General features: G+C 38.9%; 1 protein-coding gene across 5 annotated transcripts in view; it reads right to left on the bottom strand.

The window, feature by feature from the left end:
- SNX24 (sorting nexin 24) overlaps positions 1-15,830 on the bottom strand; it is a 212,071-nt gene extending 196,241 nt beyond the window's left edge. Inside the window, exon 1 of one of the 5 annotated variants that reach the window (XM_056804506.1) lies at positions 15,642-15,830. In XM_056804506.1, coding sequence (XP_056660484.1) covers positions 15,642-15,773 — 132 coding nt within the window. In that variant the 5' untranslated portion in view covers positions 15,774-15,830. The remainder of the gene's footprint in view (positions 1-15,641) is intronic. The other 4 variants (XM_016423740.2, XM_056804507.1, XM_001363596.4 and 1 more) reach the window with 4 other exon arrangements.
- Between the last annotated feature and the right edge of the window lie 1,703 nt (positions 15,831-17,533).

Here is a 17,533-nt window from a genome sequence, read left to right as displayed (position 1 = left end):
AATGATAAGCAGTATTTATGTAAGACCACTAAAAAGCATTACCCATAATGGGGATAAGTTAATAGCCTTCCCAATAAGATAAATAATGAAGCAAAGATGCCTGGTATCACCACTATTATTCAATGCTGTTCTAGAGCAAAGAAAAATAAATTGAAGGAATTGTAACCAGTAGTAAGAAAGAAAAAAGAAACTATTACTCTTCGCAGATGATACGATGGCATACTAAGAGAATCCTAGAGAATCAACTAAAAAGAGTTGAAAGAATTAACAACTTTAACAAAGTTGCAAGATATAAAATAAATAAAACCATACAAATCATCAAGATTTCCATATAACTGCAGATAATACAAAATACTTTGGCAAGACAAAACCAGGAATTACATGAGCACAATTATAAAACATTTTTCACACCAATACAGTCAGATCCAAACAATTGGAGAAATATTAATTGCTCATGGGTCAAAAAAGCCAACAAAAATTATAATTCTATCTAATTAATTTACTTATTCAATGCTATATCAAACTACAAAAGATTTTTTTAATAGATCTAGAAAAAATACTAATAAAATTCATCTGGAAGAACAAAAGGTCAAGAATATCAAGAGATTCAATGAAAATAAAAGGGAAAGTAGCCAAATCTCAACTGTATTATAGTGTAGTAATCATCAAAACAAACTGGTATTGGCTCAGAAAATCAGGAATAGATTAGGTATACAATATATTAGGTATACAATACATGGAGGTAAATAACCAGAGTAATCTAATATTTGATTAATTGAAGGCCCCAAGCTTTTGTGACAAGAAATCACAATTTGATGAAATTTTCTGGGAAAGTTGAAAAGCAGTTTGGCAGAAACTGGATACACACAAATATCTCACAACATATATCAAGATAAGCTCAAAATGGCTACATAATTTAGCCATTAAAAAGTGATATCATAAGCATAGCTTGGAGCATGGAAAAAATGTACCTAATCACGTCTATAGATAAGGAAAGAATTTATGACCAAACAAGAGATAAAGAGCATCACAAAATGTCAAATGGATAATTTTGATTATATTAAATTTTAATGTTTTTGCACAAACAAAACCGATCCAAACAATATTAGAAGGGAAGCAGGAAACTGAAAGAAAAAAATTTTTACAACAAGTATTTCTGATAAAGGTCTCTTTTCTCAACTATATAGAGAACTGAGTCAAATTTACAAGTATGCCAGTCATTCCCTAACTGAAAGTCGATGGATATGAACAGAGTTTTCAGACAAAAAAAAATGAAAGCTATCTGTGGTCATACGAAAAAATGCTCTAGGAGGTGGAGGTAAGATAGCAGAACCTCTCTGAAAATCTTCTCCAAACAGCATTAAAATAAAGCTAACCTTCAGGAATTAATTCAAGAGAGGCAGAACCAAACTAAGGGACAGGATGAGGCAATCATATGTTAAGATACCTTGGAACATTAGCAGGAAAGGTCTGTTTCCCTAGAGTTAAAGGAGAGTGCAGCCCACAATGAGGCTGCATAAGAGAGCTCTTACCAGGTCCCTTCCCTATACTGTTTGAGGCTCCAGAGCTGGGCCGAAGCTAGTGGGGAGGCCTCAAGATCCCAGGTAAACCAACAGCAACCCTCTCCCACATCTAACCCTCAAGGTTCGGAGTCCCTGCACAAGGTAGCCCACGGAATGCCTGGCAGATACAAGTCAGCATTAGGTCTAGGGGGAGACTGAATCAGTGGTGGGGGGCAGCTTCCAGATACTCATAGTGTGCTAGAGAAAGGCTTGGGGAAAAAACAGGTTACAGGCTTTCTCCTAATAACAACTGAAGAAAGAAATGTTTGAATCTGGCTGCTGGCAGCTTGAATGAAGAAGACTGAAGGCACACTTCACCTTTGGACCTGTTTGGACACTAATCAACTGAAGATCCTGGCCCATTTGACTGGACTCCTTGAGTGAGATTTGGCTTTTGGGGAAGTTTCCTGCTTAGTTTAATAAGATAGTTTTAGATAGTTTACATACATTAGATTATAAGATAACCTGTAGATTTTCTCCTAAACCCCTGTTCCTTCCTCCCCTTCCCAACCAATAAATCTGAATTTTCTAAGTTCCTTTTTGTTCATTCCTCACCAAATTCCTATTATAACAATAGGCAGTAAGAAGGTTGGCAAGAGATTATAGGTGATCCTTTGCTGGGACTAAGTGCAGGACTCTATTGCATTGGAAAAGGGGGAGGAGTAGCCGGAGCTGAGAGCTAGATCACAGTTCCAGTGTGGAAAGGGATGTTTGTGAAAGATCACAGACCAGAGCACAGGCCAGAAGAGGACTGATCCCACCTTCCATTAGATCATATGACCTTGGAAGAACTGAAATTTGTAGACATCCAGAACTGCCTCTGAGGGGAGCCACTCAAAACCCTGCAGGTTAGGAGGGTGCCCCCTCCAACCCAGGAACAGAGTCCAATTTTAATATAACTCCATCAACTACCGCGAGGGGATGGACATAACCAATGTATTTGTTCTACCTAATTTTGTATAATGAATAAGGAAAAACCTTAAGTATGATCCACTGAATGACTCTGATCAAAAGAATCTTATTTAAAATTGCATTGTTTAACAGTGGAATGAGTTGAGTTGTAACTGATGACTCATAAGTCAAAAGTTCTAAAGCTCGAAACAAAATGCTGAAAATGGGAGTCATTAAAAGAGCACAAAGGTGATTCCAGACCATGAGCCTACTGCTGTTCTGTTCTTGTTATGTGTGAAATGGCTCGTGTTAATTTGCGATTCTTTTTAAAGAGACAAAACATACTTCTTCATTCAACAGAGGAAAAAAGAAAACAGCCATTATTTTCCAGGAGCAAAGCCCTAAAGTAAAGCAAGTCAGCTGAAATTATCTAAGCATTTCCTACAAAATAGTTCTTTAAAATCAATAAATACTTGCTGTGACCAATTGACTGTTCAACTACATGATCCGTAATCTTAAGTTGGGATACAGAAGATAATTGCGAGGTTTCAGAAGCCATTCTATAATGTAAAAGCATTGGTGAGATTGAATTATTTTATATTGCCTTTAAAGGCTAGATTCATGTCAGTTCAGCATTCACCACAGGGAATAAAAATTAAGAACAAATTCACTGATTTTAATCTTTGCATTTAAAACCATATCAAAAGAAGAAGTATATATGGTCTATAATCTTTGTCACCACATAGCTAGTTCTACAAAAACTTCAGCTGAAAAAACAATTTAATGTGCAGATACCTCAGGAAGCCAGAATAAGCTCCCAACTATTGTTGTTACTAGCCTATTTTCATATTTTGACAAAAATAAAGCCCTTTAACATCTCATTCCACCTTTTAGGCATGTTACCTTCTCAAAAACACTTAGAAGAAAATCTAGTCATGATTTAACAGTATTTTCATGTAGATAAAAGAATTAGAAGTCAGGATATTCTATTCCTTAAATAGGGAATTGATGATTCAAATAGCTCTAAATCATACGATTCTATTGAGGCACATAGTATTAATGAATTACATTAACTGATTTAGTCACTACCCGAAAAAATAACACCCTCGTCAAGAAAAAACATTTCCCACAATTTTTCTATCATCAAAATAAGAATTTATAATATTCTTTTTTACTTATATCTCAGTATCTCAGTTCTCAGTGAAAAAAAAAACAGGCATTTAATTAATAGTTTATAATGTTAAACAAAGATCTTATTTTTTACAACTTATGAAATAAAACCAATAATTTACTCATATGCAGTTTGGGTTTTTTTTTTGCAAAATGCAAGACTTTTCAAAATACTGTCTCCTTAAGTTGATACCCATTCTGTTCTCACATAATTGGTACTTCAAAAGGAATTTTAGGATAATGTTGAAAAGTTAATTAAAAGTAGTGTAAGCATATATGTCAGTCAAACATGACCTCTGCTCTAAAAGGCATTTAAATGCATGTCACCTTGACATGTAACACACAAATGTAAAATTTTTTGGTCAATATAAATCAAATGTACACTAATTTATTCATCAGGTTCCCAGTATCTGAATCAACATTAGAAATATAACCAGCACTTGTTATTCTGTTATTGACAAAAGGAAGCATATTTAAATGATAACAAGTACTCTTGGGTGTCATTTGGAAGTTAAATTGCTCCCCAAGGATATCCTCAGTAAGCTTCTACATTTAAAGGTCATTTAACACCAAATTATGAACAACTGTTGCATTTATTAGCACAGGCTCAATAGTTGGTAAGCTACAGTCATCAATTTAAACTGACGATAGTCTAATTGTCCACTGCTATTAAATAAGGAAAGTAGACCTTTCCATAATTTTTTGCTTTATGCTATATAATTTAATTTAAAAACACATAACAGAAAAAAATTACTATTTTTAAATGGAGGAACAAACTTTATTCAAATGTGTTTATGAGGGGAAAGTTTTTAAAATTAAATAGGGGAAAAGGTCCATTTAAACAATTCAACAAGCAAGATAATAGAGCAGTTCTTTTCCCCAAACGTCCAATATGAAAACCTAAGAACAATAAATTATGTACCCGATATAGAGTAACTAAATCCAACTCACAGGATAATATAATAATACAGAAATAGGTTTTATTTTTTAATCAAATAATACCAGAGAATTTAAATACTTACCAGTTTACTCAGTTTCCCTACAAACCAAACCAGTCAAAGGCAGGGCAAGGGATCACAAAAGGTTTGTGTACTTTGAAAACCAGCAGTGGGACCTCTAAGGCATAAACTCCCTTCCTCCCACAAAAGGCAGCAAATACTAATTCTATCCAGTTAAATAAAGGAAAGCAAGAGATGTGGGGTGGCAGAAGGGCAGAGAAGAAGAGATACAACATAGGTACTAAGCTGGAATTGAAAGAATTTTCATCTAAGGTAGAAGAAACTAGAAATCTAGTTGAGGCCAATTCTTGCTGTCCAGTTTACTCTGGTACAAGCCACTATTTATCTGAACTCAAAGAGGTTGAGTACAACCAACCTAGAGAAGAAGGAGGGAATCATCTTCCAAGTAGTAAAAGGTGGTCAAAGGATATGAATAAACAATTTTCAGATGAAGAAATAAAAACTATCAAGAACCATCTGAAAAAAAAAAACATCCTAATTAAAACTCTTGATTAGAGAAATGAAAATTAAAATAACTCTGAGGTACCACCTCACACCTAGCAGATTGGCAAATATGACAGTAAAAGAAAGGGATAAATGTTGGAGAGGATGTAGCAAAATTGGGACACTAATGCATTGCTGGTGGAGTTGTAAACTGATCCAACCATTCTGAAGGAAAATTTGGAACTATGCCCAAATGGCTACAAAACAATGCATTCCTTTGACCCAGTAATACCACTACTAGGTCTGTATCCCAAAGAGATTAAAAAAGGGATGGGGAGGACCTACTTCTACAAAACTATTTATAGCTGCTCTTTTTGTAATGGCAAAGAATTGAAAAATGAAGGAATGTTCATCAGTTGGGGAAAATGGCTGAACAAATTATGGTATATGTTGGTGATGGAATATTATTGTGTTTTAAGAAATAATGAACTGGATGATTTTCAGAAAGAGCTGCAAAGACCTATATGAACTGATACAGAGTGAAATAAGCAGAACCAGGAGAACAGTATACATAGTAAAAGCAATATTGTGGAATGATCAACTATAAAAGACCAGGCTACTTTCAGCAACAGGATGATCCAGGACAATTCTGAGGGACTTATGACAAAGAATGCTATCCACCTCCAGAGAAAGAACTGTTAGAGTCAGAATACAGATCAAAGCATACAATTTTTCACTTTATTTTATTTGGGCGTTTTGATTTTATAACCATTCTCTTACACAAATTAGCAATATGGAAGTGTTTTACATGACAATACATGTATAATCTAGACATCTTGCCAGTTGAAGGAGTTGGAAGGAAGCAAGACAATTTGGATCTTATAATATCAGAAAACATATGGAAATTGGTTATAACATATAATTGACAAAATAAAATATCTTTACCAAAATAGTGAAAGGTGGAAAGAACAAAGTGTGAGAAATTAAGGAACTACTTAGAATATAAGACCAATATAAGACCAAGAATTCTAAGACCAAAAAGTCAAGAGAGGAAAAAGTCTTAGTAAGAAGCAAGAAACTTCAGAAAAGTTCCAAAAACAAAGAAAATTTCTAAAATAAAATACTGGTAATGAAATTTTATCTAAAATCACAGCTGTCAAAAAACAATTTTTAAAAACAAACAAACCAAAAAAAAAAACAAGAACATAGCCTAGAAAACACAGTGGAAAATCTTTCCAAAGAGGTAGAAGATACTTCATTTTTTTAATACTGTAAATTGTATAAAATAGATTTTAGATAGAATAGATTTGGGAAAAGTGACCTCAGCAAGACAGTCTATGATAAGCCCAAAGACCCCAGCTTTTGGGACAAAAATCCACAATGTGGTAAAAAAAACTGCTGGGTAAATTGGAAGGCAGTATAGGAGAGATTGGGGTTGGATCAACATCTCACACCCTACACCAAGATAAACTCAGAATGGGTGAATGACTTGAATATAAAGAAGGAAACTATGAGTAAATTAGGTGAACACAGAATAGTATACATGTCAGATCTTTGGGAAAGAAAAGACTTTAAGACCAAGCAAGAGTTAGAAAAATATCACAAAATACAAAATAAATAATTTTGATTACATCAAATTAAAAAGGTTTTGTACAAAAAAACTAATGCAACCAAATTAGAAGGGAAGCAACCAATTGGGAAACAATCTTCATAACAAAAACTTCTGACAAAGGTCTAATTACTCAAATTTATAAAGAGCTAAACCAATTGTACAAAAATTCAAGCCATTCTCCAATTGATAAATAGGCAAGGGACATGAATAGGCAATTTTCAGTTTAAGGAAGCAAAACTATTAATAAGCAAGTGAAAAAGTGTTCTACATCTCTTATAATCAGAGAGATACAAATCAAAACAGCTCTGAGGTATCACCTCACACCTAGCAGATTGGTTAACATGACAGCAAAGGAATGAATGCTGGAGGGGATGTGGCAAAGTAGGGACATTATTGCACTGCTGGTGGAGTTGTGAATTGATCCAACCATTCTAGAGGGCAATTTGGAATTATGCCCAAAAGGTGCTAAAGGACTGTCTGCCCTTTGACCCTATAACACTGATGGGTTTGTACCCCAAAGAGATAATAAGGAAAAAGACTTGTACAAGAATATTCATAGCTGCGCTCTTTGTGGTGGCAAAAAATTGGAAAATGAGGGGATGCCCTTCGATTGGGGAATGGCTGCACAAATTGTGGTATCTGTTGGTGATGGAATACTATTGTGCTCAAAGGAATAATAAACTTGAGAAATTCTGTGTGAACCAGAACAACCTCCAAGAATTGATGGAGAGTGAGAGGAGCAGAACCTGGAGAACATTATACACAGAGACGGATACACTGTTGTACAATCGAATGTAATGGACTTCTCCATTAGTGACAATGCAGTGATCCTGAACAACCCAAAGGGATCTATGAGAAAGAGCACTATCCACATTCAGAGGAAAAACTGTGGAAGTAGAAACATTGAAGAAAAACAACTGCTTGATTACATTGATTGAGGGGGATATGATTGGGGAGGTAGACTCTAAATGATCATCGTAGTGTAAAAATCAACAACATGGAAATAGGTTCTGATCAAGGACACATGTAATACCCAGTGGAATTGTGCATTAGCTATGGGAAGGGTGGGGAAAGGAGGGGAGGGAAAGAATATGATTCTTGTAAACAAAGAATAATGTTCTAAATTGACTAAGTAAAAAAATTAATAATAAATAAATAAAAAGATGTCATCTACAAAATGCACCAAGTTGCTTTACTTAAATACTATGATTTTTAAGTCTTTACAAAAATGACCAAGTACTAACAGTATAAGACTATATAAAAATGCAAAAAGTACAAATATTAAGGACATTCTTTACTGAAAATTATACAATAAAAATTATAATCATTAGAGGGACTATAAAAATGATTCAAAGTTAAATCAAGACAAAAGAATTTAATTAGAGGGAATCAGTATCTCAAAGAATAAATCATAGAAAGAACAGATAATTTCATCAGAGAAATTGACAGCAATGAGACAGAATATTAAACTTGGGTGATGTAATTAATACAGTTCTTAGAAAACTATGTTACTAAATAGATTCCTTAGTGAAAAACAAAAAATTCCAACTGATAGTCAAAAGATATTGATACGGAACAGAAGAAATACAAACTTCCTTTTTTCAAAGAAAAATACAAACTTCCTTCTTCAAAGGAAGAAATACTATCAATAATCATAGGGGAAAAAGCTACACCTCATTGGAGAAATGCAAAATAAAGCAATTGTGTGGTTCCATTTCATACAAATAGATTAGCAAAATTGACAAAAATTGACAAGGACAAATGTTGGAGAGGAAAATAGGTCTATTAATTCAGTGTTAGTAGAGCTATAACGTGGCCTACACATAATGAAGTCATATTTTACTATGGCTTAAAAGTTTATAAATATTTGATCTAGTGATGCCACAAGGAGGCTTATACTCCAAAGATATGAAAGAAAATAGAGGAGAGATCCAATATTTATTGCAGGTCTTTTTGTGCTGACAAAGAACTAGAAATTAAAGGAGTGGCATCCACTGTCAAATGCCTAAACAAACAAGATATGTGAATGCTACGTGCAATAAGAAATGGCAAAAAAAAGCTGTTTCAGAGATTAAAAAAAAAAAACCCTATAATATAGTATGAACTGAAGAGAACCAGAAGAACAATTTATACAATAACATCACAAAGAAAAAAAAAACTTTGGAAGACTTAAGAACTCTGGTCGATGCAATGACCAAACAAAATCTCATACAATTGATAATGTCATATGCATGTCCACCTCCTAAGGATCTATTCTCAATAGACTCAAGGAAAAGAATAAGGCATACATTTTTGGACACAGCAAGTTTAGGAAGTTTTGCTTGATTATGCACAATTGCTCAAGGTTTTTTCTTTTTCTTTTTGTTTTCAAGGAAGAAATAGGAAGAAGATATAATGATCATTAATAAAAAAATCTTTAAATAACAGGTGAATAAATTAGACAAGTAAAAAAGTTTTAAAAGTAATGAACTAGAAACATCTAAGAAAAAACAAAAATAGGAATTTAGGAAATGAGAGGAAAAATTAAAAATTATACCAAATTAATCATTAAGTGATAAATAAAAGGAGTTTAAAAAAATACCTCATAGGGGGCCAAGCCAAGATGGTGAAGTAGCAGCTTGGAAAGCTGGAACCACTCTGAGAATCCTCTCCAACTAACCTGAAAATACTCCTCAAAATGAATACTGAAGTCACCGAGGCAAGAAGAATTCTTTAGTAAACTAACACTCCTGCAGAAAATAACTCAGAACATAGGCAGAGAGGGTCTTTTTCACTAGGGTAAGAAGGAAGTCAGAAGTAAAACCACACACAGAGGAGTGCTAGCCACCCACATTCTACTCCAGGTTCCAGGGGCATAAGCCAACTTTGAGATCTCAGGATCCTGCCTAAGGCAGAGCATCCCACATCCATCCCTTTAAGTCCTAAGTCCTAGCAAAGCCTGCAATGAGGCCCCAGATCCATGAATTTAGCATATTCTAGCCAGCTGTGAAGTTCCATGATCCAGGGGAAGGTTGCTCACAGAGCTCTGAGGCTGTAAGACATCAGTAAAGGAGACAGAATCAGCAGTTTTCAAAACTCACAGTCCACAAGCCAAAAAAGCCGGGTTCGCATGTGAGATCACAATCCCCTATTGACTCCATGCAAAACTTCAAATAAAAAAGGGAATTGGTCTCAGGTTATGGAAGGGTTCAAAAAGAAAATAAAAAAATCAAATAGCAGAGGTGTAATAAAAATGGGAGAGAAGAAAGTATCACAAAAACAAAAACTTAAAAAGCAAAATTAGTCTTTCTTATTTACCTTTTTATGCTTCTCTTGAAAATTTGGGGAAGGGGTGATAAAAAGACTGTATAGAGAAGTAGGAAGGGAATAAGAAGGGTAGTGATGGGAAGATAGTCATCAGCATGCCTATATGTTTCCAACAGAAAATCAACAGCAAAAGTTAGAAAACTTATGTGAAAATTTATTACATGTAATTGGTAAAAAATATCTTTATAAAAAATAAAAATTGAAAACCTTCATAAAATATATACTAGCAAATCTTTTTTTTTGACTTTTGAACTCTCTTACTTAAGTGTTAAGTAGAGGTGCTTTGAGTTCTTGATTGAATTGAACTAGCAAAAAATTCAATTAAAGGTTCAAAGAAAAATTAGTTTCTATATGAGACAAACTATCTCCAAAAACAGAAACTGAAGAGATCTTAGCAAATATCTTTGGTCTTTATACCTAAACCAGAGATAAAGCAGAAGGAGATGATAGACCAATATATCAAGATCAAATTGATAAACCAATATATCTAATGTACATCAATATGGAAATATTAACTAAAATATGAGCAATGAGGTTATAGCAACATAAATTTAAAAGATCATATCTGCCTTCTGTGAATTTTAAAATTACTCCATCCTAATCAGATTGTACTTTAGAAGATTTGATTTAGCTATTTCCTGATCAATAACAATAGAGATACTTGGAATAACAGAATCAGGTCTTGGGAAGTCCACATTTTCTCCACCCTTCTTAGTTTAACAAGATTTGGAAGGTTTGCATCAAACTCAAGATTTAATTATCTAAGGAAATGTCCTTCAACAGACATGTACAGAAAAAGTGGACAGACCCCTGGGCTGTCCTAAGTCAAGCTAAGCCATCATTGGTACTCATCTCATCTCATCTCATCATTGGTAGATGAGATGCAGGAAAGTGACATAAAACCATCTATATAAGGCGTGTCACTTCCTCTCTCCTCCTCTTTCCCTGGAGAAGTGACTCTAGCTGAGAGTGTGCTAGAAGTTTTGACATCTTGGAGTGTTGGTGGTGAATTTTGCCCTTGAGCTGATTCAGGTTCAGGCATCTTAGCGGAGCCCCTTTGGAGTTCAGGCTGATTCTTTCCTCCTTCACACTCAAAACTTTACTTTCTAGATCTCCTAATCTTCCCACCTGGTACTAGCCCCTTCCTTCTCCCTTCTTCTTAATCTCCTCCACTAAATCAATTAAATCAACATAAAATTTCCAGCTGAGTTTGGGTATTTCATTAGGATTTTATAAATAAAATCCTTGACAACCAAATATAATTATTACATTCAGTCTCAACCATAATTATAAACTTTACACTTTCTTCAAGATTTAACTTAAATTTCTAATAAGAATGAATAGACACTTTCTCCCATCCTCACAATCTCTGAAACCAACAAAAATTCATTTGGAAAAACAAAATATCTGGAATATCAAAGGAAATAGTAAAAATAACTACGGAGGAAAATTATTTCCAGACCACAGATTATATTGTAAAGTCTCAATTATTAAAAACAGTAGCTATCGGTTGAAAAATAGAGGCTGATCCATGGAAAAGACTAGACAAGGGAGAAACCATAAACAATGGAACTCAATAATCTAGTGTTCAATAAATTGGGAAAAAGTTAACCACTAAGAAAAGAACTCCTTATCTCATTAAAAACTGCTAGCAAATTTGGAAGACCATCTGGCAGAAATTAGTCTTAGACCAAAACCACTACCTCAAGTCATACTGCACTATATATATATATATATATATATATAAAACCCTTACCTTCTGTCTTGGAGCCAACAATACTGTGTATTGGCTCCAAGGCAGAAGAGTGGTAAGGGCTAGGCAATGGGGGTCAAGTGACTTGCCCAGGGTCACACAGCTGGGAAGTGTCTGAGGTCAGATTTGAACCTAGGACCTCCCATCTCTAGGCCTGGCTCTCAATCCACTGAGCTACCCAGCTGCCCCCTGCACAATATATTTTTAAAAGATAAATGGCCTTATTTTGAAATATTATATAACAGAGAGAGAAACAGAACATACACCTTTCATAGCATGCTTAACCAAAAAAAAGGGGGGGGGGGATAGAGGCAATTACAACAAACAAAATAGATTACTTTAATTACATAAAATTGTGTACCTAGGAGAAGGAACACAATTAAATGGGAGAGAACATCAAATTTCTGAAAAGGATTTGTTATCCAAGATACAAAACAAAGTAATAGATAAAATAGATTTTTAAAAATCCATTCTCCAAATAAATAAGTGATCAAAGGATATGAACAATTCTTAAAAGAAGAACTGCGAACCATTAATGACTTCATGAAAGACTATTCCAAATTGCTTATGATAAGGAAAATATAATCAAAATAACCCCCAGATTTTTCCACACATAAACTGGTAAAGATAAAGAAAATTGTAATAGTCACAATTGGAGGGGTTGTAGGAAGACAGGCAACACTAGAGTTGGAAGAGTTGTGATCTGTATAATCAGTTAGGAACAATGCGAATGAAGGGTTGAAAATTTCCATATCCTTTGACACAGAAATTTCACTACTTTGATTAGACCTCAAGGAGGCCATGAATCCTCATATCTATAGATCAATCAAGAATCATTTATAAAGCTGCTACTACAATATAATGGGAGAGACCTTAGGGAAACAAATAGAAAGCAAGATTTAGTCAGCACAAACAGGAAATAATTAAAAGAGGGAAAGGCACTAGAATTAAGAGGGTCTTTGAGGAAGGAAAGTATCCTGTAGAAGGTAGGATTTTAATTGGTACTTAAAGGAAGCCAGGAAGATCAGTAGTGGGATCAAAGAAGGGAAAGTGTTCCAGGTATGGGAGCAGTCAGAAAAGCTGAAGTGTTCATGAAATAGTCAGCAGGCCGGTGTAACTGAATCAAGAAATGTAAGAAGACTGGAATAGATTTGATCCTGGGGACAATAAGAAGACACTGGAGTTTACTGAGGAGACATGATCACATCCGCCTTTTGGAAAAGCACTTTAATGTATGGCTGGAAGAGGGATTCATTCAAATGGGAAAAGACCTGAGACAGGCAGGCCCACCAGCAGCCTAGTGTAAAGAGGAGGACCTGGAAACAAAGTAGATACCCATCAATGGGGAATGGCTAAACAAATTGTGATACATTATTGTAATAATGGAATGTTATTGTGCTATAAGAAATAACAAATATTTGAATACAGAGAAGCATAGAGCTATGTGAATTGATGCAGAATAACATGAGAAGCTAAAAAGCCAATATAAAAAATTAAATACATTGTAAACAGAAAGAGCCATCCACACCAAAAAAAAAAAAAGCAAAACCAAATGCAAAAAAAGAAAAAGAAAAAAGAACAAGCATGGTTCCAAAGAAGAGCTATATGAAAATATTCTCTCCTCCAGGCCCAGGAGTTGGGGAGTTTGATTTAGATCATTCATCTCATTGGTCCTGGTATCCTTTCCACCAGTGCGTACAACAACCCCTCCATACTTTCTTTCCCTGCAGGATTTTCAAGGATTTATACAATGGACTAGTGGCCTCCTATTTCTTTGCACACCTCCTACAATGTTAAAAATAAGTGCTAGACTCTCTGTGTAGACCTTCCATGCAACTTGTAGTCTCCGAGTTGCTCAGAGGACTAAGAGGTCATGGCTCACTGTGGGTCATATGGCCGGTATGTGCCGGTGCGACTCAAAGGGCCAGGTCTCTATCACTATGACCTGATGAATGTCTCTGACTAAATGTCTTGCTAAAACACAAGATTAATCAGGTCATTTTCCCTTTCAAAATCTGTAATAGTTCTCAAATATCCGGAAGTTGCACCTGCCTAAAAAGCATCAAATTTGCTGAAGAAAGAAGGTGATGATCCTGGAGTTCATTTGTCCAGTGAACTTCATTAGCATTTACCCTGATATTTACTAAACAATCAATCAATAAGTACCTGTAATGCGCTGTCTCTGAGATTCAAAGGCAAAAAGTAAAGCCTCTGCTCCTAAGCGTCTAAATAATATGGTAGGTTTCGAGCCGGAAGAGACTTCCGAGGGCCACCAGTCCAACATCCCCATTTTACAGAGAAAACTGGCATCCAGGGAGGTTAAGTGGTTTTCCCAAGGCGCCAGTGGCAGTAAATGGCAGACCTAGGATTCCAAATCCTTTGATTTTTCTAGCCGTAAGTTTCTTTAGAGGGAAGGCACTAGAAACTGAGGATATCATCGTTCCTACAAGAATCTCCCCTTCTCAAAAGTGCAAACCAAAAACCCCTGGGGCTTGTTCCTGCATCTGCAGTTAGACTGCTCGGTGTGTCTTCCCCAATTACACCTCCTGAAGAACAAGGACTGTGTCCATTTTCTCTAGGCAGAACACGTGGCACAAATAAGGACTTAAGGCTTTTCTGTTCCAATTCCTATTGAAGATGGCCAAGTCTGAAGGGATTCTAGGAGGCCGGGGTGTGCATCTCAAGCACAGAGACAGTGTGAGCATGGAGACGGGAAACGGGAGTGTGTGAAGAAGTCCAATGTGGCCGAAAAGTCTATATTCTACCATACAAGATCAGATCATCTGCCTGAGGAAAGCAGTACGGTTTAGGGGAGAGAGCTGATCTCCAAATGTTATATAATCATGCAAGGCAAGTCACCTGCAGGGTCTCCAAGGGATTCCGTTGGGAATGATTTGGGGCCCTTTTACAGTAAATCTCTGATATCGTCCCTTGGCAGCCTTCACCTTCCGCTGGACTTTTTAACAATCTGACCCTTTCAATAACGAAGTTTTCCTGGCAAGATGAGAAAATGACTTGAAGTTGGGGATTTGGTTAAGCCTCAGCCAAGCAGACAGCAGCGGAGGCTTCAAAATAATGTTCATCGGCTGCACACCAGAGAAACGCAAACTTTTGAAAACCACTTTTGCTCTGAAGGACAGTAACGTTATAGGGCAGAGTGGCAGCTCCACAAGAAACCATCTTCCAGCACTACCAGGGAAGGGCGAAAAGGCTGTTCTGAAAGCCAAGGGGACTCCACTTCAGAATGGGCGCTCCATGCCCCTGGTTCATTGGGGGCAGCGGAAGAAGGACGGTGAGGGCGGCATTATCCGAACCTCCACCGCTTCTTAGTTTCTTGGCTTGGGGGGTCTTGGGGGGATCGGGGCTGGACAGCAGTCCCGGCTTGGCTGAGCCGCCCCAGGGAAAGAGCCCGGACAGCGAAGGTGTGGAATTGCAGAAACCAAGCCTTCCCAGCCCACGGGACGGGGTGCAGCAGTGCACAAAACACAGTTCTCAGGGCTTGGAGGTCAGGACCCAGGCCAGGACACAGAGAAAGACTTTCAGCGGTGGCCCAAATAAAATGGGGAGGAAGAGCCAGAGGAGCCGAAGCGCTCAGTGGGGGGAGAGGGGTTGGGGAAAGGCTGGGGGCAGGGGGGGGGGGGACGAAGCGCCGCAGGGGTAGGGGGCGGGGAAGAGGGCGGAGGAGGGACCGCGAAAGGGGGAGGGGAGGCGGTCGTTTCCAAGACAACGCGCCTCCAAGCTCGCGGGACCTTGCCCTTCCTCCCAACCAGGAGAGGAGCTGGGTTGGGAATCTCGTCCCGCAGGGGTATAGGAACAGGCGGACTAGTTCCCCTTCAAGATTACTCTTACTTTTCCCCTCCCGAAACAGCCAGCCGGCTCCCGCCTGACCCTGACTCGCGCCCTACCGTGTAGCCTCTCTCCAGATCGCTCTCTTCATAACGAAAAGACGGAATGTAGACCTCCATGGCCGGGCCGGGTTGGGCCGGGAGGGCTGAGGGCCAAACGCCCTCCTCTTCCTCCTGCCTCCGCCCCACCATCTCAGGCTCCACCCCGCCAGGGGGTGGGTGGAGGAGGAGGAGGAAAGCTAAGGTTTCATTCAGAACGAGGCGCAGAAGGGGAGGGGTTAGAGGTGGGATCTTATTGCCTCCGCCCCCTCGGGGCCGCGCCCCTAGCCACGCCGAGCCCGGGGGTCAAGCTGCAAGCTTGTCATGTGAGGACGCGGCCCCTCCACGTGACCCGAGGCTAACCCAGCGGGGAGACTGAGGAGGCCGGAGTTTTCGGTGTTCAGGGGCCAGCAGGCAACGAGGAGGAGGAAGGGAATCCACTTCCAAAGGCAGGAGAGCTGTTTGGACCCGAGGAAGTAAAGTGCGACCATCCCAGATTGAGGAATAATTCTGAGGCGACATCACTGCGGAATGGCCTGGTGGCTAGTAGTGAAGAATGGGGCAATTGAGGTGAACAAGAACTCTGGGACTAAATGTTCCTGAAGTTACAACTCCCTGCGCACACGCACACGCACACGCTCGTGCACACACACAGCTCATACATGTCTTAAAGGTGTTGTCTGTATAAACCGTCCTAAGATCTCGCTCCCTACCGAGCCCACCTCAGCCGGGGGACAGCATCGACCCGCTTCCCTCACTGCCCCTTCGCTGATGGACAGCCAGATTTGGTACACTTTTAATGGTGCTTTAATGCCTTTTAACTCCTGTACAGAAACGCAGTGGGGCAATATAGTAACCCAGAACTGGCCGTCTAGGCAGGAAGTCCTGCGCCCACGGGCAGGCTCCATGCGCCCCTGTGATCGCTGGCAAACCGAGGCTTCCTCCTCAACCTCAGCAGTCAAAACCAAGTCTTGCGGAGCAGCTACTAGAAGGAATCCCAGTGAAGTGACAGGCCTCTCCCGAATCACCCAGTATGTCCTCTGAAGCACATTCTTCCCCATATGAGCATGATGTGGAGATTCCTTAAGACAACCCCCTGAGCCGGTGACATTGTGAAACCGGGTCGCACAGTTCAGCGCCCTCCGTTTCCCAACTCTTACTGAGGAGGAAGTTTATTGCCTCACGTGCCTGCTGCAACCAAGCGGGATTCTTCCATTTGCTGAGTTCAAGAGCATCGGTCCATGTCTCATCCCATATTACATAAGGAGTCCTCCGGCTGCCAGAGAAGCGCAGGCTTTCTCTCCCTACAAAGACACTTACTGTGGCCCTGCCGGGGGCAAGGAACACAGGGCCGTTTCCAGACAGCTTTCGCTGGCTTAAGGATTCCATGTGAACCCATTGACTAGGATTTCTGACTTGGATATTCATGTAGCCAAGGTAAGTCACCTGACTCATTCCTCTTGAGCAGGGGTCCCCAAACTACACAGGCCCCATGCAGCCCCCCAGGCCCTGTGTCCGGCCCCACCGCACTTCCAGAAGGGGCCCCTCTTTCATTGGTGGTCAGTGAGAGGAGCACTGCAGCAAGACATCGCTCAGGTAGGGTACTACTTCCGGTGACATCATCCTTGGCCTGGCGCCTTGGTCTGAGAGTAACTGAACGAGTAAGAGGCGCCTCACAAAGGATTCTGTGGCTGTACCATGGAAGCCATCAGCATGGTGAGCTACAATCTGGGGGAGGGGATTCCACACCATGTATACTGCTGACCGGTATAGTGGTGGCAGTGATGGACTTGTGCAAGGTGTGACAGGCCCATCAGCCAGCGCTGCAGCCTCCGCTATCCCAGACAGCGTATACAGATGTGTTCATAGTATTTTATAGTCCGACCCTCCAGTGGTCTGAGGGGCAGTGAGTG

The sequence above is a fragment of the Monodelphis domestica genome, chromosome 7 (assembly GCF_027887165.1).
Source record: "Monodelphis domestica isolate mMonDom1 chromosome 7, mMonDom1.pri, whole genome shotgun sequence".
Lineage (NCBI taxonomy): Eukaryota > Metazoa > Chordata > Mammalia > Didelphimorphia > Didelphidae > Monodelphis > Monodelphis domestica.
This window is presented reverse-complemented; position numbering and strand designations above follow the sequence as displayed.